The following is a 16711-nucleotide window of genomic DNA, read 5'->3' on the forward strand; positions in this document are numbered from 1 at the left end:
AGACATTATTGGAATAGTGTGAATAATTAATAAATTTGAATGTTGATAGTATTTAAAAATCTATTAAAAATAAAAATACTTATAAATAAATACATATAAAATATTATAAAAACTGAATAATTAGTGGCGTTTTAAACTAAAACGCCACAATAGATAGGATTTAGCGGCGCTTAGACGTAAAACGCCGCAAAGAATATATCAAAACGACTTCGTTTTTCTTTCAGTATATTTCTTTAGTGGCGTTTTTTGATAAAATGCCGTAAAGTTTTCTACAATACGACATCGTCTGCTGTTCTTCTTTGGTGGAAAGTTCGATAAAACGACGCCGCTTTCAAGGTTGTTTCTAGTGGTTGTAGCGGCGTTTTCGGTAAGAACGCCGCAAAAAAAAGAAATAATATATTAGGGTTTAGGGATTAATATTTATAAATAATTGTATACGGTTTGGGGTTTTAGGGTTCGTTACACAATGTTTATTATTTTAGGATTACAATTTTGATGACATGGGTTTAAAGTTTAGGTTTAGGGCTCGGGGATTGGGGTTTAAGGTTTATAGTTTACATTTCAGTGTTAATATCATGTTAGGGTTTATGGCTTATGATGAGATAATGAAATTTACTGTTTTAGGGCTTAATGTTTATGGTTTACTATTTGCGTTAATGATTTAAGGGTTACGATGTATGGTTTTTTTGCGTTTTGGATTTAGGGTTTATAGTGTTTAGGGTTTAGGGTTTAGGGTTTTAGTGTTTAATTAATATTTTGATGCAAAAGTCAAAAAAATTAAGGTACTTATGTTTTTTACTTCTTATTATGTCATTATTTGGTTTAGAACTGACAGGGGTATAAAAAGGGTTTTTTACATAAATAGGTTGAAAAATAAAAAAATTTACTGAAATAGGGTGTCAGAAAAAGTATTTACCAAAATGGGTTACTTTTTTCATTGGAGCCTATTAGATAGGCGCCAATGAATAAAATAATAATAAAATTTTTTTTTGAATAAAATATTTTTTATACTTTTTCGGGTTAGTATAAAACCCGTATAATACATAGTATTGGCGCCTATCTGGGAGGCGCCAATGGTGGTGCCTACCTGGGAGGCGCCAATGGTGGTGCCATTCTGAGAGGCGCCAATGGGCCGGGCCGGGCTTGGGCCTATGATTTTTGCCCGAGCCGGGCCTGGACAAAATTTCAGACCCATATTTTGGGCCGGGCCCGGGCCTAGGAGTCGGGACGAAAATTTTTTTTGGGCCCGGCCCGGCCCATGGACAGGTCTAGGCGCCAATGAAGGCCTCATAAATTTAGGATTATGTTATAAATTTTTGTGTTTGTAATTATTTAAAATTTAATTTATTAGTAATAAATTACTAAATTACTAATAAGTTACTAATAAATTTATAACATAATCCTAATTTACTAACAAATTAATTATAAAATAATTACAATATTCATACAAAAATTACAATATTACAATATATACCGACATTACAATATTCATACAAAATTATAATATTACAATATTCATACAAAAAATTACAATATTCATACAAAATTATAATATTACAATATTCATACAAAAAATTACAATATTCATACTAAATATAGATAATTTATAATTAATAATTAATAACAAAAATATTGCAATTTTATATGAATATTGTAATTTTGTAATTTTGTATGAATATTGTAATATTATAATTTTGTATGAATATTGAATGTCGTATATATTGTAATATTGTAATTTTTGTATGAATATTGTAATTTATTACTAATAAATTTATTAGTAATTTAAGATTATGTTATAAATTTATTAGTAACTTATTAGTAATTTAGTAATTTATTACTAATAAATTAAATTTTAAATAATTACAAACACAAAATTTATAACATAAACCTAAATTTATGAGGCCTTGGCGCCATAGACACATCCATGGTCGGGCGGCCTGCCTGCTGGCCCGCCGAAATATAGGAGGTTCGGCCGAATACAATAAATATATTTTTAATTTTAATTTTTAAAATACTTTTTTTTATTTTTAAAATTTTTTTTGTGTTTATTTAAAAAATGGGCCGGGCCGGGTCGGGCCGGGCTTGGGCATATGATTTTTCCAGTGCCGGGCCTGGATAAAATTTTAGGCCCATATTTCGAGCCGGCCTAGGAGTCGGGCCGAAATTTTTTAGCCCGGCCGCCCATGGACAGTTCTAGTAATGGCGCCTCTCAGTAAGGCACCTTCATTGGCGCCTCTATGAGGCACCTTCATTGGCGCCTACGATAGGCGCCACCCGACCCGACCCGACCCGTTGACCGTATTTTGACCCGTATTTTTTTAAAAAAAATTATTAAAAAAATATTTAAAAAATTTATTCAAAAAATTTTTTATTATTTTTTATTCATTGGCGCCTATCTAATAGGCTCCAATGAAAAAAGTAACCCATTTTGGTAAATACTTTTTCGACACCCTATTTGAGTAAATTTTTTTCAACCTATTTATGTAAAAACGGTATAAAACATATATATATATATATATATATATATATATATGCATGGTACGATATCACATATATATATGTCATTATATATGTTGAAACACTTTAATGTTTTATACGAGCGTTATCCATATTTGCTAAAAAGAGAGCATAAAGTTGAAATTGTAAGACATTATTGGAATAGTGTGAATAATTAATAAATTTGAATGTTTATAGTATTTAAAAATCTATTAAAAATAAAAATACTTATAAATAAATACATATAAATTATTATAAAAACTGATAATTAGTTGCGTTTTAAACTAAAACGCCGCAATAGATAGGCTTTAGCGGCGCTTAGACGTAAAACGCCGCAAAGAATATATCAAAACGGTTTCATTTTCCTTTCAGTATATTTCTTTAGTGGCATTTTCTGATAAAACGCTGCAAAGGTTTCTACAATAAAACATCTTCTGCTGTTCTTCTTTGGTGGAAAGTTCGATAAAACGACGCCGCTTTTGATCGTTTCTAGTGGTAGTAGCGGCGTTTTCAGCAAGAACACCGCAAAAAAATAATATATTAGGATTTAGGGATTAATATTTATAGAAAATCGTATACGATTTGGGGTTTTAGGGTTCGTTACACAATGTTGATAGTGTCAATAATTAATAAATTTGAATGTTGATAGTATTTAAATAATACATGCTTACATAAAATTAAAAAAATTATTAAGATTTGTACAATAAAAATAATATGTTAAATCATGTCATATTTTTAAACTATTTTAATTGAAATAAAATTAATAATTTCATAATAATGCATCAATTTAAAATAATGTCATAACATTTATACAATTTAAAATTCTATTAAAAATAAAAATACTTATAAATAAAGACATATTAAATATTATAAAAACTGAATATTTATAAATTTATTAAATATGTATAATTCAAAATAATATATTAAATTTAAAAGAATGTAACATTTATCCAATTTAAAAATCTATTAAAATCAAAATACTTATAAATAATGTGAATATTTAGTGGCGTTTGGAACCAAAACGTCGGAAATTGTAATTTAAAAATTGAAGAAACCGGCACCGTTTCATTGACGAGTTTAGGGTTCGGTGGCGTTTTTTCTCAAAGCGCCGCAAAAAGCTGTAAGATTAGTGGCGTTTTCGTTTAAGCGCCACAAATATATTAAAATTAAACGGCGTCGTTTTGAGGGGATATCGATTTTGGGGTATATCCCCGCACCCTGCCCCAAATCCCATCTTTCAGTCAAATCCCTAACCCTAAGTTCAGCGCAGCATCTCCGATTTCTCCTCCTCCGTTTTCTTCATCTCTTTCATCTTTCTGTTTTGGCGTTTCGCTTTATTGCAAAAAAACCATTAAAAAGGCTTCATATGACATTCTATTTGTTGAAAACATTTAACATTATTTGCGGCAAAGAAGAGGGAGAACGTCGAGGAACATCTTAAGGTTCGAATGTCCAATTCTTCGTATTTATACATTGGGTTTTGTCGTATTTTTAATTTTGATTTTGCTTTCTTATTGGTTGGTGATACTGGAATTAAAAAAAATGTATTCTCTGTGCTTAGGGTTTTCGGTGTGTTCGACTATTTTGTTCATCCTCGTGAAGGTAAATTACTGCTTCTATTGTTCATTACTGTTTTTGTGAATGGTTTAATTTGTTAGGAACTGATTTTAAGTTTTATGTTTTTTCTCCAGTTTTTGGTTAATCCATTTCATTGCTTTCATTTCAGTTTTCTTCATCATTCTGAAGGTACAGAACACATGCTTTGTTACTGTTTATTTGTTGAACTCATTTGGTACTGTTTTTAAAGTATGGAATTTTGATGTCTAGTTTAGGGTTTAATTTATTAGTTTATAAAACTGTTCTGTTAAATCTGGTGCAGTCGATTACATTTCCAGGTAATGAAATGGATTTTTAAGTTGAATTTTATTAAGCCATGTTGTTTTTTAGTATGATTTTTAAGTTCGGTTCGAATGTCTGATTCTTCGTATTTATACATTGGGTTTTGTCGTATTTTTAATTTTGATTTTGCTTTCTTATTGGTTGGTGATACTGGAATTAAAAAAAAATTATTCTCTGTGTTTAGGGTTTTCGGTGTGTTCGACTGTTTTGTTCATTCTCGTGAAGGTAAATTACTGCTTCTATTGTTCATTACTATTTTTGTGAATGGTTTAATTTGTTAGGAACTGATTTTAACTTTTGTTTTTTTTCTCCAGTTTTTGGTCAATCCATTTCATTGCTTTTATTTCAGTTTTCTTCATCGTTCTGAAGGTACAGAACACATGCTTTGTTACTGTTTATTTGTTGAAATCATTTGGTACTGTTTTTAAAGTATGGAATTTTGATGTCTAGTTTAGGGTTTAATTTATTAATTTATAAAACTGTTCTATTAAATGTGGTGCAGCCGATTACATTTCCAGGTAATGAAATGGATTTTTAAGTTGAATTTTATTAAGCCATGTTGTTTTTTAGTATGATTTTTAAGTTCGATATATATACTCTTTGTTTGTTTCTTATTGTCTTTGATTTTTTGTATGATTTTACTACTTAATTGGAGTTTGTCTATTTTCATATGTTTTTCTCAGTTACAAGTTATCACTGTTTCTTAATTTAATACTGTCGGTTGAAATATAATGTTGGGTTCCACTTTCATTTTGTGGTTTGTAAACTATGAATTCGGTTTCTAAACTTTCGATTTATGGTTTGTAATCTGATTCATAATCAATCCGTTTACAGTTTGCTTAAATCACAAGATCTACCTCATGTGTTAGGTTTTATTTATTTGAAATGAAATATTTTACTTAATTGGTAATAGTTTGCAATGCTTAGAAAATGAACACAAAAGATGGTTTCCTAGCAATCAATTGTGCCAAAAACGCAATATATTTCGGTTTGCAATTCTATATCGTAAATATTAAAATATTGGATAGAAATTAAATTTATATTCTTTTTATATATTACATATATTAATATGGATATATAACCTATATTTCATTTTTGTAATAATAACAATTTAAATTTAAAAAGATTTGTAAATGATAATTTAATATCTATTAAAACCAATATTTTAATATATCACCCCATAATATATATGGTATGGGTATATAACCTATATTTAAAACTTATTACTATAAAATTTGTAAGTTTTCAAAATAATTGTAAATATTGTTTTAATATCTATATAAGTTTTCTAAATTTATTTGTATTAAAATTTATTAGTATTAAATTTAGTTCGTTTTCTAAATAAGTGTTCTAAATTTGTTAGTAATAAAATTTATTAGTATTAATTTTATAAGTTTTCTACATAAGTTACATAATACACCACTTACATAACTTACAAAACTTATATAATACATAACTTATATTTAAGCTTGCATAACTTACATAATAACTTACATAACTTATATATAATAACATAATAAATTACATAATACTTTATGTTATAATACATAACTTATATATAAGCTTGCATAACTTACATAATAACTTACATAACTTACATATAATAGCATAATAAATTACATAATACTTTATATAATAACATAATAACTTATATAATAACATAATAACTAACATACAATATATAAACATATATAGAAACTTGCATAACTTATATAATAACATAATAACTAACATAATACATAACCTAAATAACTTACATAACTTACATAACTTACATTATACACAACTTACATAAATTAAATAACTTACATAACTTACATACATTAAATAACTTACATAACTTACATAACTTACATTATACACAACTTACATAAATTAAATAACTTACATAACTTACATAAGTTACATAAATTAAATAACTTACATAACTTACATAAATTAAATAACTTACATAACTTACATAAATTAAATAACTTACATAACTTACATAACTTACATAAATTAAATAACTTACATAACTTACATAACTTACATAAATTAAATAACTTACATAAGTTACATAAATTAAATAACTTTCATAACTTACATAAGTTACATAAATTAAATAACTTTCATAACTTACATAACTTACATAAATTAAATAACTTACATAACTTACATAAATTAAATAACTTACATAACTTACATTATACATAACCTTCTTAACTTACATTATACACAACTCACATAATTAATATTATACACAACTTACATAACTTTCATTACTTACAGTACTTACATAATACATAATACATAACTTACATAATACATAAAAATATATCATATCACAAATTTCTGTAATTCATGTATGGTTATAACTGTCGTTTTAACTTACCCGTGCAAATTATTGTCAACGTAAACGACGTAGTTAAATGGCTCTGCCAAGGTCCAGATCGAGTGGTTAAAAGATATAGTGCGTTCCTCATCAACGGATTCAGATTTCATACAAAATATCGCAAGAGGTTGAGGAGAACGCAAAATTGTGGAATAGTTGTTAATTCCTCAATTACAAGTTATGCTAGTGCTAGAGACAATAATCCTGTCGAGGGAAATGTGGAATATTTCGGACTTATTACTGACATAATTGAGTTGGATTACTACGGCAAATGGAAAGTCGTCTTATTTCGAGGTGATTGGGCCGATGTTAATACTGCTCGTGGAATTAAGCAAGATCAATTTGGTTTTACAATAGTGAACTTTGCCCGATTGATTCACACAGGACAACAACTGATGAAGAACTGCAGCTACAACTTAAAGCAGAGGCTGCAGCGAGAGAAGCAGAGCAGAGCAGAAAGTACGACGAACTCCAGCAGCAGCTTCAGAGTATGATGAATATGTTTCAGTCGCAACTTCCGCCGTCATAGTGTATTGCATTAATATTTTTATCATTTTAACTTTTAACATTTTTGCAAAAATAATATGAATTCACTTTTATTTATTGATATTAATATTATTTTATTCGTTTAATCTGAAATATTATATAAATTTATTGCTTTTGGCTGGTTTAGATCTTGTTGCTTTTGATTTGTTGTTGCGAATGGCTGAAGATATGAAAAATTTAATATAAAAAAATCTCAAAAATAGTGGCGTTTTTGTATAAAAGCGCCGTTTCAGCCATTCTGCAACAACAAATCAAAAGCAACAAGATCTAAACCAGCCAAAAGCAATAAATTTATATAATATTTCTTTTAGCGGGCGCCGTTAAAGATTATGATCTCTAGCGGCGCTTAGAAAAAAACGCCGCTAAAGGCCTAAAAAAACGCCGCTAAAGACCTGATTTGGTGTTGTGATTACACCAATACAAGATTATAGCATGAAAAAGTAACGCGATGATGATAAAACTGAGAAATTAGATTTTTATGAAAATCAATAATCAAGACATGTATATATATTATAATATATATCCATGCATGCCCCTTGGAATAAATAAATTTTAGCAGCAAACTAAACTGCATAAGTTACTGGTGGATAACACTTGCATTATTTTACAATAATTAAGATGGGGTGATCTAATTCCCCGAAACAAGAGCAAGTGATGATGAGAGTGGAAATTAAAACATTAGCTTAAAGGAAAGGCACGAAACGTATCCCATTCTCCAATATAAACTCTAAAGTCTCGTAGCAGCAGAAACAGCAACAACATGTAAACAAGCTGCATCCACAAGACAACATTAGTGTTATTATTATAATCCAACCTTATATATACGTTTAAAAATATTTAAATGCCAAATATATATATACATAGGGGAAATTTGCACATACACGGCATAGATAACGCCTTTTTCCTCATGGCGGCTCCGGATATGTTGCCACAGTGACATTTTATTGCTTTTTTTCTCGTCGGAAAATGCAAAGCTAAGGAAAGCTGAAGGAGTAAAATGGAAAGCAGCAAAGAGAAAATAGTAGTGTGTGGAAGAAAGCAATTGATGTGTAGGCTTATTTATAGGGCTTTCATACTGAATCCGTACAAGTCAGTAGTGGCCCAAATATCAAACTTACAGTTCCAATTACTAACGGTCGCGTTTTGTCTTTGGGTTTCAATTTTTTAAGAGCACCGTTGGTTCACTGGTAGAGGTAATAATGGACGATTTGAAATTGGATATTTACTACTATTTAATTTATTTATTATCTATTTCAGATAATATATTATTAATATTAGAGGTGGACTTTAGGTCGAATCAAGTAAAAAAAATTCGAGTTGATCAGTTTCATTTTGTCTCCTAACTCAATTAAATTTTTTTCGAATCAAATCGAGTAAAATAAAATTTGAGTCGAGTTAAATCGAATGAAATTGTTCAAGTTAAATTAAAAAATTAAACATATCAAATTAAAATCTTGTTATAATATAACCAACTCCATATTAGAACACATAAATTTGAAACAATATATAAGCTCTTTCAAAGCAAAATAAGAGAAACAAATACTTTAGTATGATAAAGTTGAATCATTAATATATTATTTAGGTCCCGAAAATTATTATTTTGAATTTTTTATATATTCTTTAGAATTTTTAATATTTTTTAAAATTATTATAATTTTTAAAAATATAAATTTTAGAATTTTATTAATATTTTAATTTTAGAATTTTTTGTAATTTTGTTGAGAGATAAACTAATTCGCTCATTTTAAAATTGACAGGGACCAAATGTGTGTTTATACCAATATGTTATTTGAGTTATTCGAATTATTTAATTTATTTGAATTGTAAAATTCAACTCGACTTAAACTTGAAACTCGAATTACTTATTTGAGTTGATTCGAAAAAACCGAATAACTCAATTTGATTAACTATAAATTAAAAAAAATCAATTTTTTCGAGCCAATCGAGTTTTGCTCACTCCTAATTAATACACAACGACTTTGATCTATTTTTCTCGAATATATTTTACATTTATTTTAAAAAATGATTTACTTAAAATATTATAATAAATGAATTTAAAATTTCAAAATAATTATATGAAATCAGATTCGAATACACAAACCTATGTTTCCATGAAGGGTAGGTTTTGAATGGTTGTTGACGCACGTGGTTGAGCTTTCTTTTGTTTTTGTTCCAACATATTGTGGCAATAATAAGTGCAAGCGTGCACTACAGAGATAAGTGGTGGTGGCCCAGTTGCTAATGCTGAGATGATTATTACAATAAGACCAGTCGTTACTTAAAGTAAAAATTGAGAGAACCAGCTCCTTATCATAAACTAAAAGCCCAAAAACAAGCCTAGCCTAGCCTAGCCTAGCCCTTAAGCGCAACAACATTGTACTCCTCCTAGCCCCAAGATGTCAATTTGATTAGTAAAATGGTTAGGAGTAGGACCATGTTATATATTTATTTCGAAGCCTCCATTTAAACTAATATCGCAAATTAAGGGACATCAATTTGATTAATTTATTTAAAGCAAATAAATATAATATAATGCAAGTATTTTCTTTTATCTTTCAATTATATAATTTTGTTTATTCACTCACTTATTACGAGTGAATCATAATCTAATTAAATTAATATTAAAATTTATCAATTGAATTGTTGTCGTGAGATTAACAAAGTGATTATTGTTAAAGTTAATGATAAAATTTGTTGTTTCTAAATACCATGATTGGGAATATGAATTTAAAGAGGTTTAGGTTTGAGTTGCATCGTATCCAAATTGCTGAAACATGGGATATAAAGCAACGAAGGCGGCGTTGGTGAAGTGAACTTTGCATTGCTGCAAGTCATTTTGTTTATGGAAGCATACTACGCCTATATATTGTACAGACAAAAAGCACGTACAAAAATACATACCCCATAATAATTTATACATATAATATACTTGCAACCCAACAACTCATCATTCATCAATGCCTCTCGACCTTTCCAGGCAACTGTAATGTAGTACCACTAGTAATTTTCAGTACAGCAATTTCAGCTTTTAGATACAAAATACAAACCCCCTCCTATTTTTGGTAATGACATACAGACCCTACTGAATCACAACTTCGGCCATCGTATTCAAGAAACCAACATCCAACACTGCAATCAGAGCAGGCTATTTATATATATATATACTATATGCATATATCTATCTTTTGCCAATCAACAGGCGACAGGCAGTGTGGCTGGTTTTACAGGAGGGACATTGTTAGTAGCTGCAGGTTTGAAAGCAGCGGCAGTGGTTTCCAGGCGTTCCCATGCTAGTTTCCGCTTCTCAGCTGCTTCAATCAATTGGGAGTTTTCTTCCTCCAACTTGTGCTGACAGGCGAGCAGAAGCTCTTCATCCATCTCGCAGAACATCTTTCTTATGTTCTGTGTCAGGTTAAGCACTGCTTGATTCCAATGATTCTGGGAATTCCGTTCAAGGGACGGATAGATGAGAGGGAAAATCACATGACGGTTATGCGTAATGAGATTGAGGATGTGCTCGTTGTTCCATAACAAGTGAGCTCGTTCGGCCACCTGAGAAAGAAAAAAGGAAGGTGAAAAACAATATCATGTTTCAATTTGACCACAACATCCATCATTGCTTAATTGTTTGTTTAGTCGATAAAAATTCTTCACGATCAGGTAACTTGGAGCTCATTAATGATCACCATTTAATGATACGAGATTCTTAATCAACACCAAACGCACAATCCTGACATAAGTGATTAAATGAAGTTTTACCTGGTAATGGGAGCTATTTAGGCAGCATGCAATACGCCGAAACACAGGAACCATGATCTTTTGGAACTCGACCATGTTAATCATCTCCAAAATCTCTTCTAACTCGCTTATAAACATCAATTCCTTCTGGCTATTAGTAATTGGCCAGTACTTTAACAGTCCCTTAATCACATTATTAGCTAACTTTTGATCCTTATCTACAAACTGTACAACACAGTAAGTTAATTGCTGATGATAAACACCGATGGACTTTGGTTTGTGTAGCGGTATAAGAGCTCTACATAGGAACATCTTGTGCTCTTCCTTCAATGGTATAGCAAACCCACTAATAATACTTCCAAAAATCTCTAAGAGCTCAGCAATACCATTATGCCTTTCGGTTTCGAAAACAAATCGATAGATGATATTGCTAACAGCTTTTCTCACAAAGGGCCTGTGTACCATGAATTTCCCGTAAATTCTATGCAGAATTGTTTTCAAACAGTCTCTTTCCCGAGGGTCCTCAGACTCAAAAAGGTCAAGTAATTTCAAAATAAAAGAATGATCTACATGCTTTTTTGCCACCTTTGCATCGAGAGAACTATAGCTGACAAACCGAAGAAGTAGATCATACACGAGTTGCAAATTGGACCAGGCAGGGTCAAACATCGGTTCGTCATCTTCTGCTTCACCGCTGGAGGTATTAGAGCGATATTTAGGTGGAAAAACTCTGAACAGATTAACGGCACACATTTTACACATTGCAGCCACTGCTGGTTCGTTGAACTTTGCAGACCCCGAAGAAACGAAATCGACAAGTTCTATCAATGTTTGGCGTTTAAGATCTTGCTCAGAAGAAGCCTTTTCCGGATCGCTAAAATCGGAAACCTCACAACACAGGTTCAATTTACTGATAAACAAGTTCTGCTTCTGCGGATTTGAAACATCCTTGAATGATAGATTCGGCTCCACTGCCTCCACTCCAGCCATGATACTAGCAGGAAAAACAGCTGATGACACCCGTTTAACAACACTTAGTCGACTTGTTATACTATTCCCAATATTCGTACATTGAACTCCATTGCTCGAGTTCGAAGTATGATTGCCAGAATCAAGTCCAGCTGAATCTAAAGAATCGGATTTTTGCGACTTCCGTGGGAGTTTGCTTAGAATTTGCTTGAGCATGATGGCAACAAAGCGATTTCCAGCAGCACAAACTGCCTGAATCACATAAAAGTTCTAGATCGTAAGCAATATAGGAACGGCGCAAATATGCTAGAACAGAAAACAGGAAACATTAAAGAATCCAACAGTTTCACAACAATAATCAATATACAGCCATGCTTAAAATTAAACTAATCTTCTGTGAGAATTAGATTATGTTCTTGACACTAAAGAAGCTAAATTCTCTAACTAGTTCATGAAAATCGTTTCTTCTTAAAAGCGTAAACATTGAAATTTTCAGATCTAAATTAAGAGTATCTAACAATTATCAAATGCTAAAATTCAGTTTTCGGCCATAGAAACTAATGGGAAAAAAATATGAATACATAAAGAAATTTCAGTGAAGCAATTACCCCCAAGTCACAGTGTCGCAACAGCCACCAGCATTATTCTTCAGAGGGGGGCGGCAAAATAAATCAAGCTAAAGCACTCACTTTAATACCATAAAACTAGAAAAAAAAAACTAAGTTCCATACAAGGGGCCTAACAGCAGAAATATTGTGATGAACTAACTGTTAAAGAAGAAAACGGAGAATTTCGTTTTCATAACAGTACAAGCAAACACAAACTTCAGATCTGGGAAAAATAAAGTAAATCACTCAAAGATCCAGCACAAAAAATCACAAGCTTATGAAAAATTGAAAAGAACCCAGATCTCATTTATGTTTAACTAACAATATAAACTACTATAAGGCAGATAGCAGCAACACACAATAAAAATGTCATCATCAAGTATATAAATTTAGGTAAACATTTTGACCCAAAAGGACAAATAAACTATCATGCAGTTAGCCAAGAATAATAAAGACATATAAGAGAAAATGAAAAAATAAAAATAAAAACCTGTATTTGTTGAGCAGTCAAAGATATGAGTTAGAGTTGGAAAGGGAAAAAAAACCCCAAGAAAAGAAAGAAGGAAGTGAAAAAAAGGAGTAATCTGAAAATGGCTTAGAGTTTAAATAAAGACAGCATTTGGCTTTTTCATTAGTTTCAGGGACATGGAAGAAACGGGGTTGGAGTTTGAGTTTGAAAGAGATGAAAATAGAGTAAATTCATGGTTTTGGATCTCCATGAAAGATGAACAGTTGGGTTCCTCGATTGAAGAGAATGAAAGGTGTGGCATTTTCTGAGAAAATTGAATTTCACTAGTCATCCCACCAAGAACATGTGGCAAAATTTTGTTTTATTTTTTCTAGTAACGAATGGGATCATTAATAATAATAATTAATGATTAAGGTTGGGCCCTGTTGTTTAACACAATTATACTTAACTCGTTGATTAATTGTTCTTACCTTTTCCTAATACTTTTCGGTAAAACTTTGAAAACTTTAATCACCTTTCATCATTTAGTGGTCTTCTTTTAAGTTTTTATTTGATTCTTTGATTAGTGTTTCGGTTCTGTTCAATTAACTTTTTTAATTATTTAGGATAATTCGATTTCAATCACAATTTTTATATTAATGTCAAAATAAATTTTAGGTAAAATTTCAGAATTTTATAAAAAGAATTAGTTTATTTAAAATATTTATTTTTATTTTTGAATAAAATTTATTATAAATTAAGCCAAAATAGAATTTGATTCAATTAATTTTTAATTCACTAATTGATTTTTGATTTACTTTTCTAATAATAAAATAAACACCTAGTTTACTCATAAATAAAAATCGGAAAAGAAAAGGAACATAATAATTTTTCTTTTGACATTTTGGACCATGGAATCCTTGGAAGGTACATGCACCAACTTGCAAATTTGTCCTCTTACTTTCATGGTTTAAACATATAAAAATGTTTTCTTATTATTTTAAGTTTTAATTATAACAATTATTTTAGTAAATAAAAACAAAGACTTAAAATTCTATTTTTAATTATAACATTAACTTTATTTCTATTTTTAGTTTACTGATGGTAGAACTTAATAAAATTTTCAATGAAAATAAATGTGTACCGTAATTGTACCACAATGAAATGTGGACGTCACATAAGAAAAAAAGGGTGACACTGTTAATTTCGTAAGCTTTACTCTTTGGCAAAAGAATAAAGGGGGTGGGACTGGGGACGGGGGACTAACCATTTACCACTAAAAACAAAATAAAAATAAAAAAGTTTACTTTGAAAGTGATAGTAACGCAACAAACAGTGACAATTTGTACAAGAAAAGTTCCACGGTTTCAGATGAGGTTCTATTATTATGTTCCTTTTTACGACATTATTGAGGAACAACCATGAATTATAATTAGTTTTTTCTTGCATTAGGAAAATGATTGCTAAATTTAAAATGGATTTGTTGATGGGATCGAGAACCAATTGGTATATCGATTCGAAACAAGAGAATGAATTAGACTTGTAGACTAGTATGTACAGTACAAATTTTACAAGGGTAAATTATATTCGATATCACTAAATTATTAGAATTTTTACGTTTTGATCATTCAACTTCAAAAAGTTACAAAATAGTTATTAAACTATTTGAAAGTTTTCATTTAAGTCAATGGGTTGTTAAATTTACTTAAATTGTTACTGTATGGCGTTTTCTATTCACACCGCCTGCATCAATCGAGAGCTCTCATTCGCTTTCTCTTCAATGGTTCATGTCTTTTTTCTCACGAATTTGTGAACCAAAATTCAAACAACTTTCTTCTTTGATCCCCAACATTAACTGTAAGATAGATTTTAATCTAAGTTATATTTTTCTACTCATAGATGGATATTGATCCACTATACCAATTGTCAAATTGCCACATAGAGCTCACTAACTAGATTTTTTTCTTAAAAGGAAAAACTTAACATCCTAATGACTTAAATAAAAACTTTTGAATAATTTAAGGACTATTTTTATAACTTTTTGAAATTGAATGGTCAAAACGTAAATTTGCTGATAGTTTAGTGACCTTGATTGGAAGTTACCCATTTTACAATTGGACTGCAAAAGTAAAGGAAAAAACAAAGGTCGTTGATAAGATGGAGTGTACAGTACGCCATTTAGGGTATTAATAGTGAGTTGAATTTTTCCTTTCCTTTTAAAATATTGATAGAGGTTTGAATCAAGGGAAAAGAAGGGTGGGCCAATTCTTACTTTAAGAAAATGAAAAGGATATAAACACTAATAAATGAGGTGCTTTTTAATGTAATTAATTGTGACACCGCGCAGAAAACAAACTTCTATTAATTGTTGGACTCTAACTTATAATTCCTTTTTTCATTTATAAATATATTCTTTTTTGATAAAACAATTTTAAAAAATATAAAAATTTAACATCATATCACGTTTTACTTGAAATTTTAAAATTTATATAAAACTTCATAGTGTCGCATTTAGGGGTGTTTGGTTAATCAAATCTTAAATTACGTTTCGTAATAAGATTACAAGAATGTAAGATTACGAGTGAACGTGGAATTAGCTTGCTAGAATAAGATTCAAGAATATAAGATTACTTAGAAACACATTTTACTCAATTGTCCCTGTTGTAAAATTTTTTTTATTAACTAGTTTAGTTCCTTTCATATTTATTAGTCTCAATTTTCATAAAATTATAATAAATTTTACCATTCTTACTTTTTATTATAAATTATGTATTAATAAGTAAATATATTGTGTTGAAATAAATTTATAAATCATATTTATAATAAATTATAAAAAGTGATTGCAACACCAATCACAATTATAATTATAATCATAATTAATATATTAATAAATAAATAAATTATAACTATATATAAAACGAAAATACTTTTCATGTACAGTCTTTTATTTTATTTTATTTTTTTGCATTTTATTTGAAAATAGTCCGATATCATTTTTGATTTCTCGCCTACAATTAAGATTTAATCTTTATATTTGAATTTATATAATTTTATTCCTATTTTTTTATTGGTTCCTTCTGCTTACATGTGGCTAGGGGTGAGTATTCGATTAAATCGAGTAAAAAAATTTCGAGTTAGTCAAGTTGACGAATTCTATTTTAGCAATCAAACTCAATTTGAATATTTTTTGAATCAAATCGAATTGAGTCAAACAATTTCGAGCCAAGTTAACAAATCCTATTATTTATACTTAATGTTGCGTTTCCATAGACCGATTATTTAACTGGTAGATGAAGTATAATATTATTTAACTACATAAATCAATATAATGGTTTTGCCTTTTAACTTAATGAGTAAACATTTATCAAAATGACGTAATTTTCTTTTCTTATTCGGATAACTCGAATTGTGTAATTCATATTTGAGTTAAATCGAAAATTTTAATTTTTTATTCGAGTTGATCCGAATAACTCGATTAGCTCAAATAACTCAAACTATTTAATTCAAATTTGAATTTTTTATCTAATTTTTCGAATCGAATCGGATTTTGCTCACCCTTACATGTGGTACACCCAAACAATCGTCCCTTTCTTTCTTTCATTTTTTTTCTAATTTTACCAAAATGATTAAATT

At 29.5% G+C, this 16711-nt stretch overlaps 1 protein-coding gene and 1 long non-coding RNA gene across 3 annotated transcripts; both read right to left on the reverse strand.

The window, feature by feature from the left end:
* Window positions 1-7857: 7857 nt before the first annotated feature.
* LOC105767468 (uncharacterized) lies at window positions 7858-8342 on the reverse strand. The gene is made up of 2 exons (XR_001125476.2): window positions 8197-8342; window positions 7858-8086 (listed from the first exon to the last, which is right to left on the reverse strand). It is a non-coding gene; the product is annotated as an uncharacterized LOC105767468 (long non-coding RNA).
* A 1859-nt stretch (window positions 8343-10201) lies between these two features.
* LOC105769629 (serine/threonine protein phosphatase 2A 57 kDa regulatory subunit B' kappa isoform) lies at window positions 10202-13447 on the reverse strand. Of its 2 annotated transcripts, none has more exons than XM_012590394.2 (3): window positions 13121-13447; window positions 11075-12274; window positions 10202-10867 (listed from the first exon to the last, which is right to left on the reverse strand). In XM_012590394.2, exons 2-3 carry the CDS (start codon window positions 12236-12238, stop codon window positions 10508-10510), a joined length of 1524 nt encoding a protein of 507 aa, XP_012445848.1. In that variant the 5' UTR covers window positions 12239-12274; window positions 13121-13447; the 3' UTR covers window positions 10202-10507. The 2 variants fall into 2 exon arrangements, with proteins under 2 accessions (XP_012445848.1, XP_012445849.1); XM_012590395.2 differs by lacking the exon at window positions 13121-13447 and adding an exon at window positions 12631-12984.
* Between the last annotated feature and the right edge of the window lie 3264 nt (window positions 13448-16711).

The sequence above is a fragment of the Gossypium raimondii genome, chromosome 5, assembly GCF_025698545.1.
Source record: "Gossypium raimondii isolate GPD5lz chromosome 5, ASM2569854v1, whole genome shotgun sequence".
In the NCBI taxonomy this organism is placed as follows: domain Eukaryota; kingdom Viridiplantae; phylum Streptophyta; class Magnoliopsida; order Malvales; family Malvaceae; genus Gossypium; species Gossypium raimondii.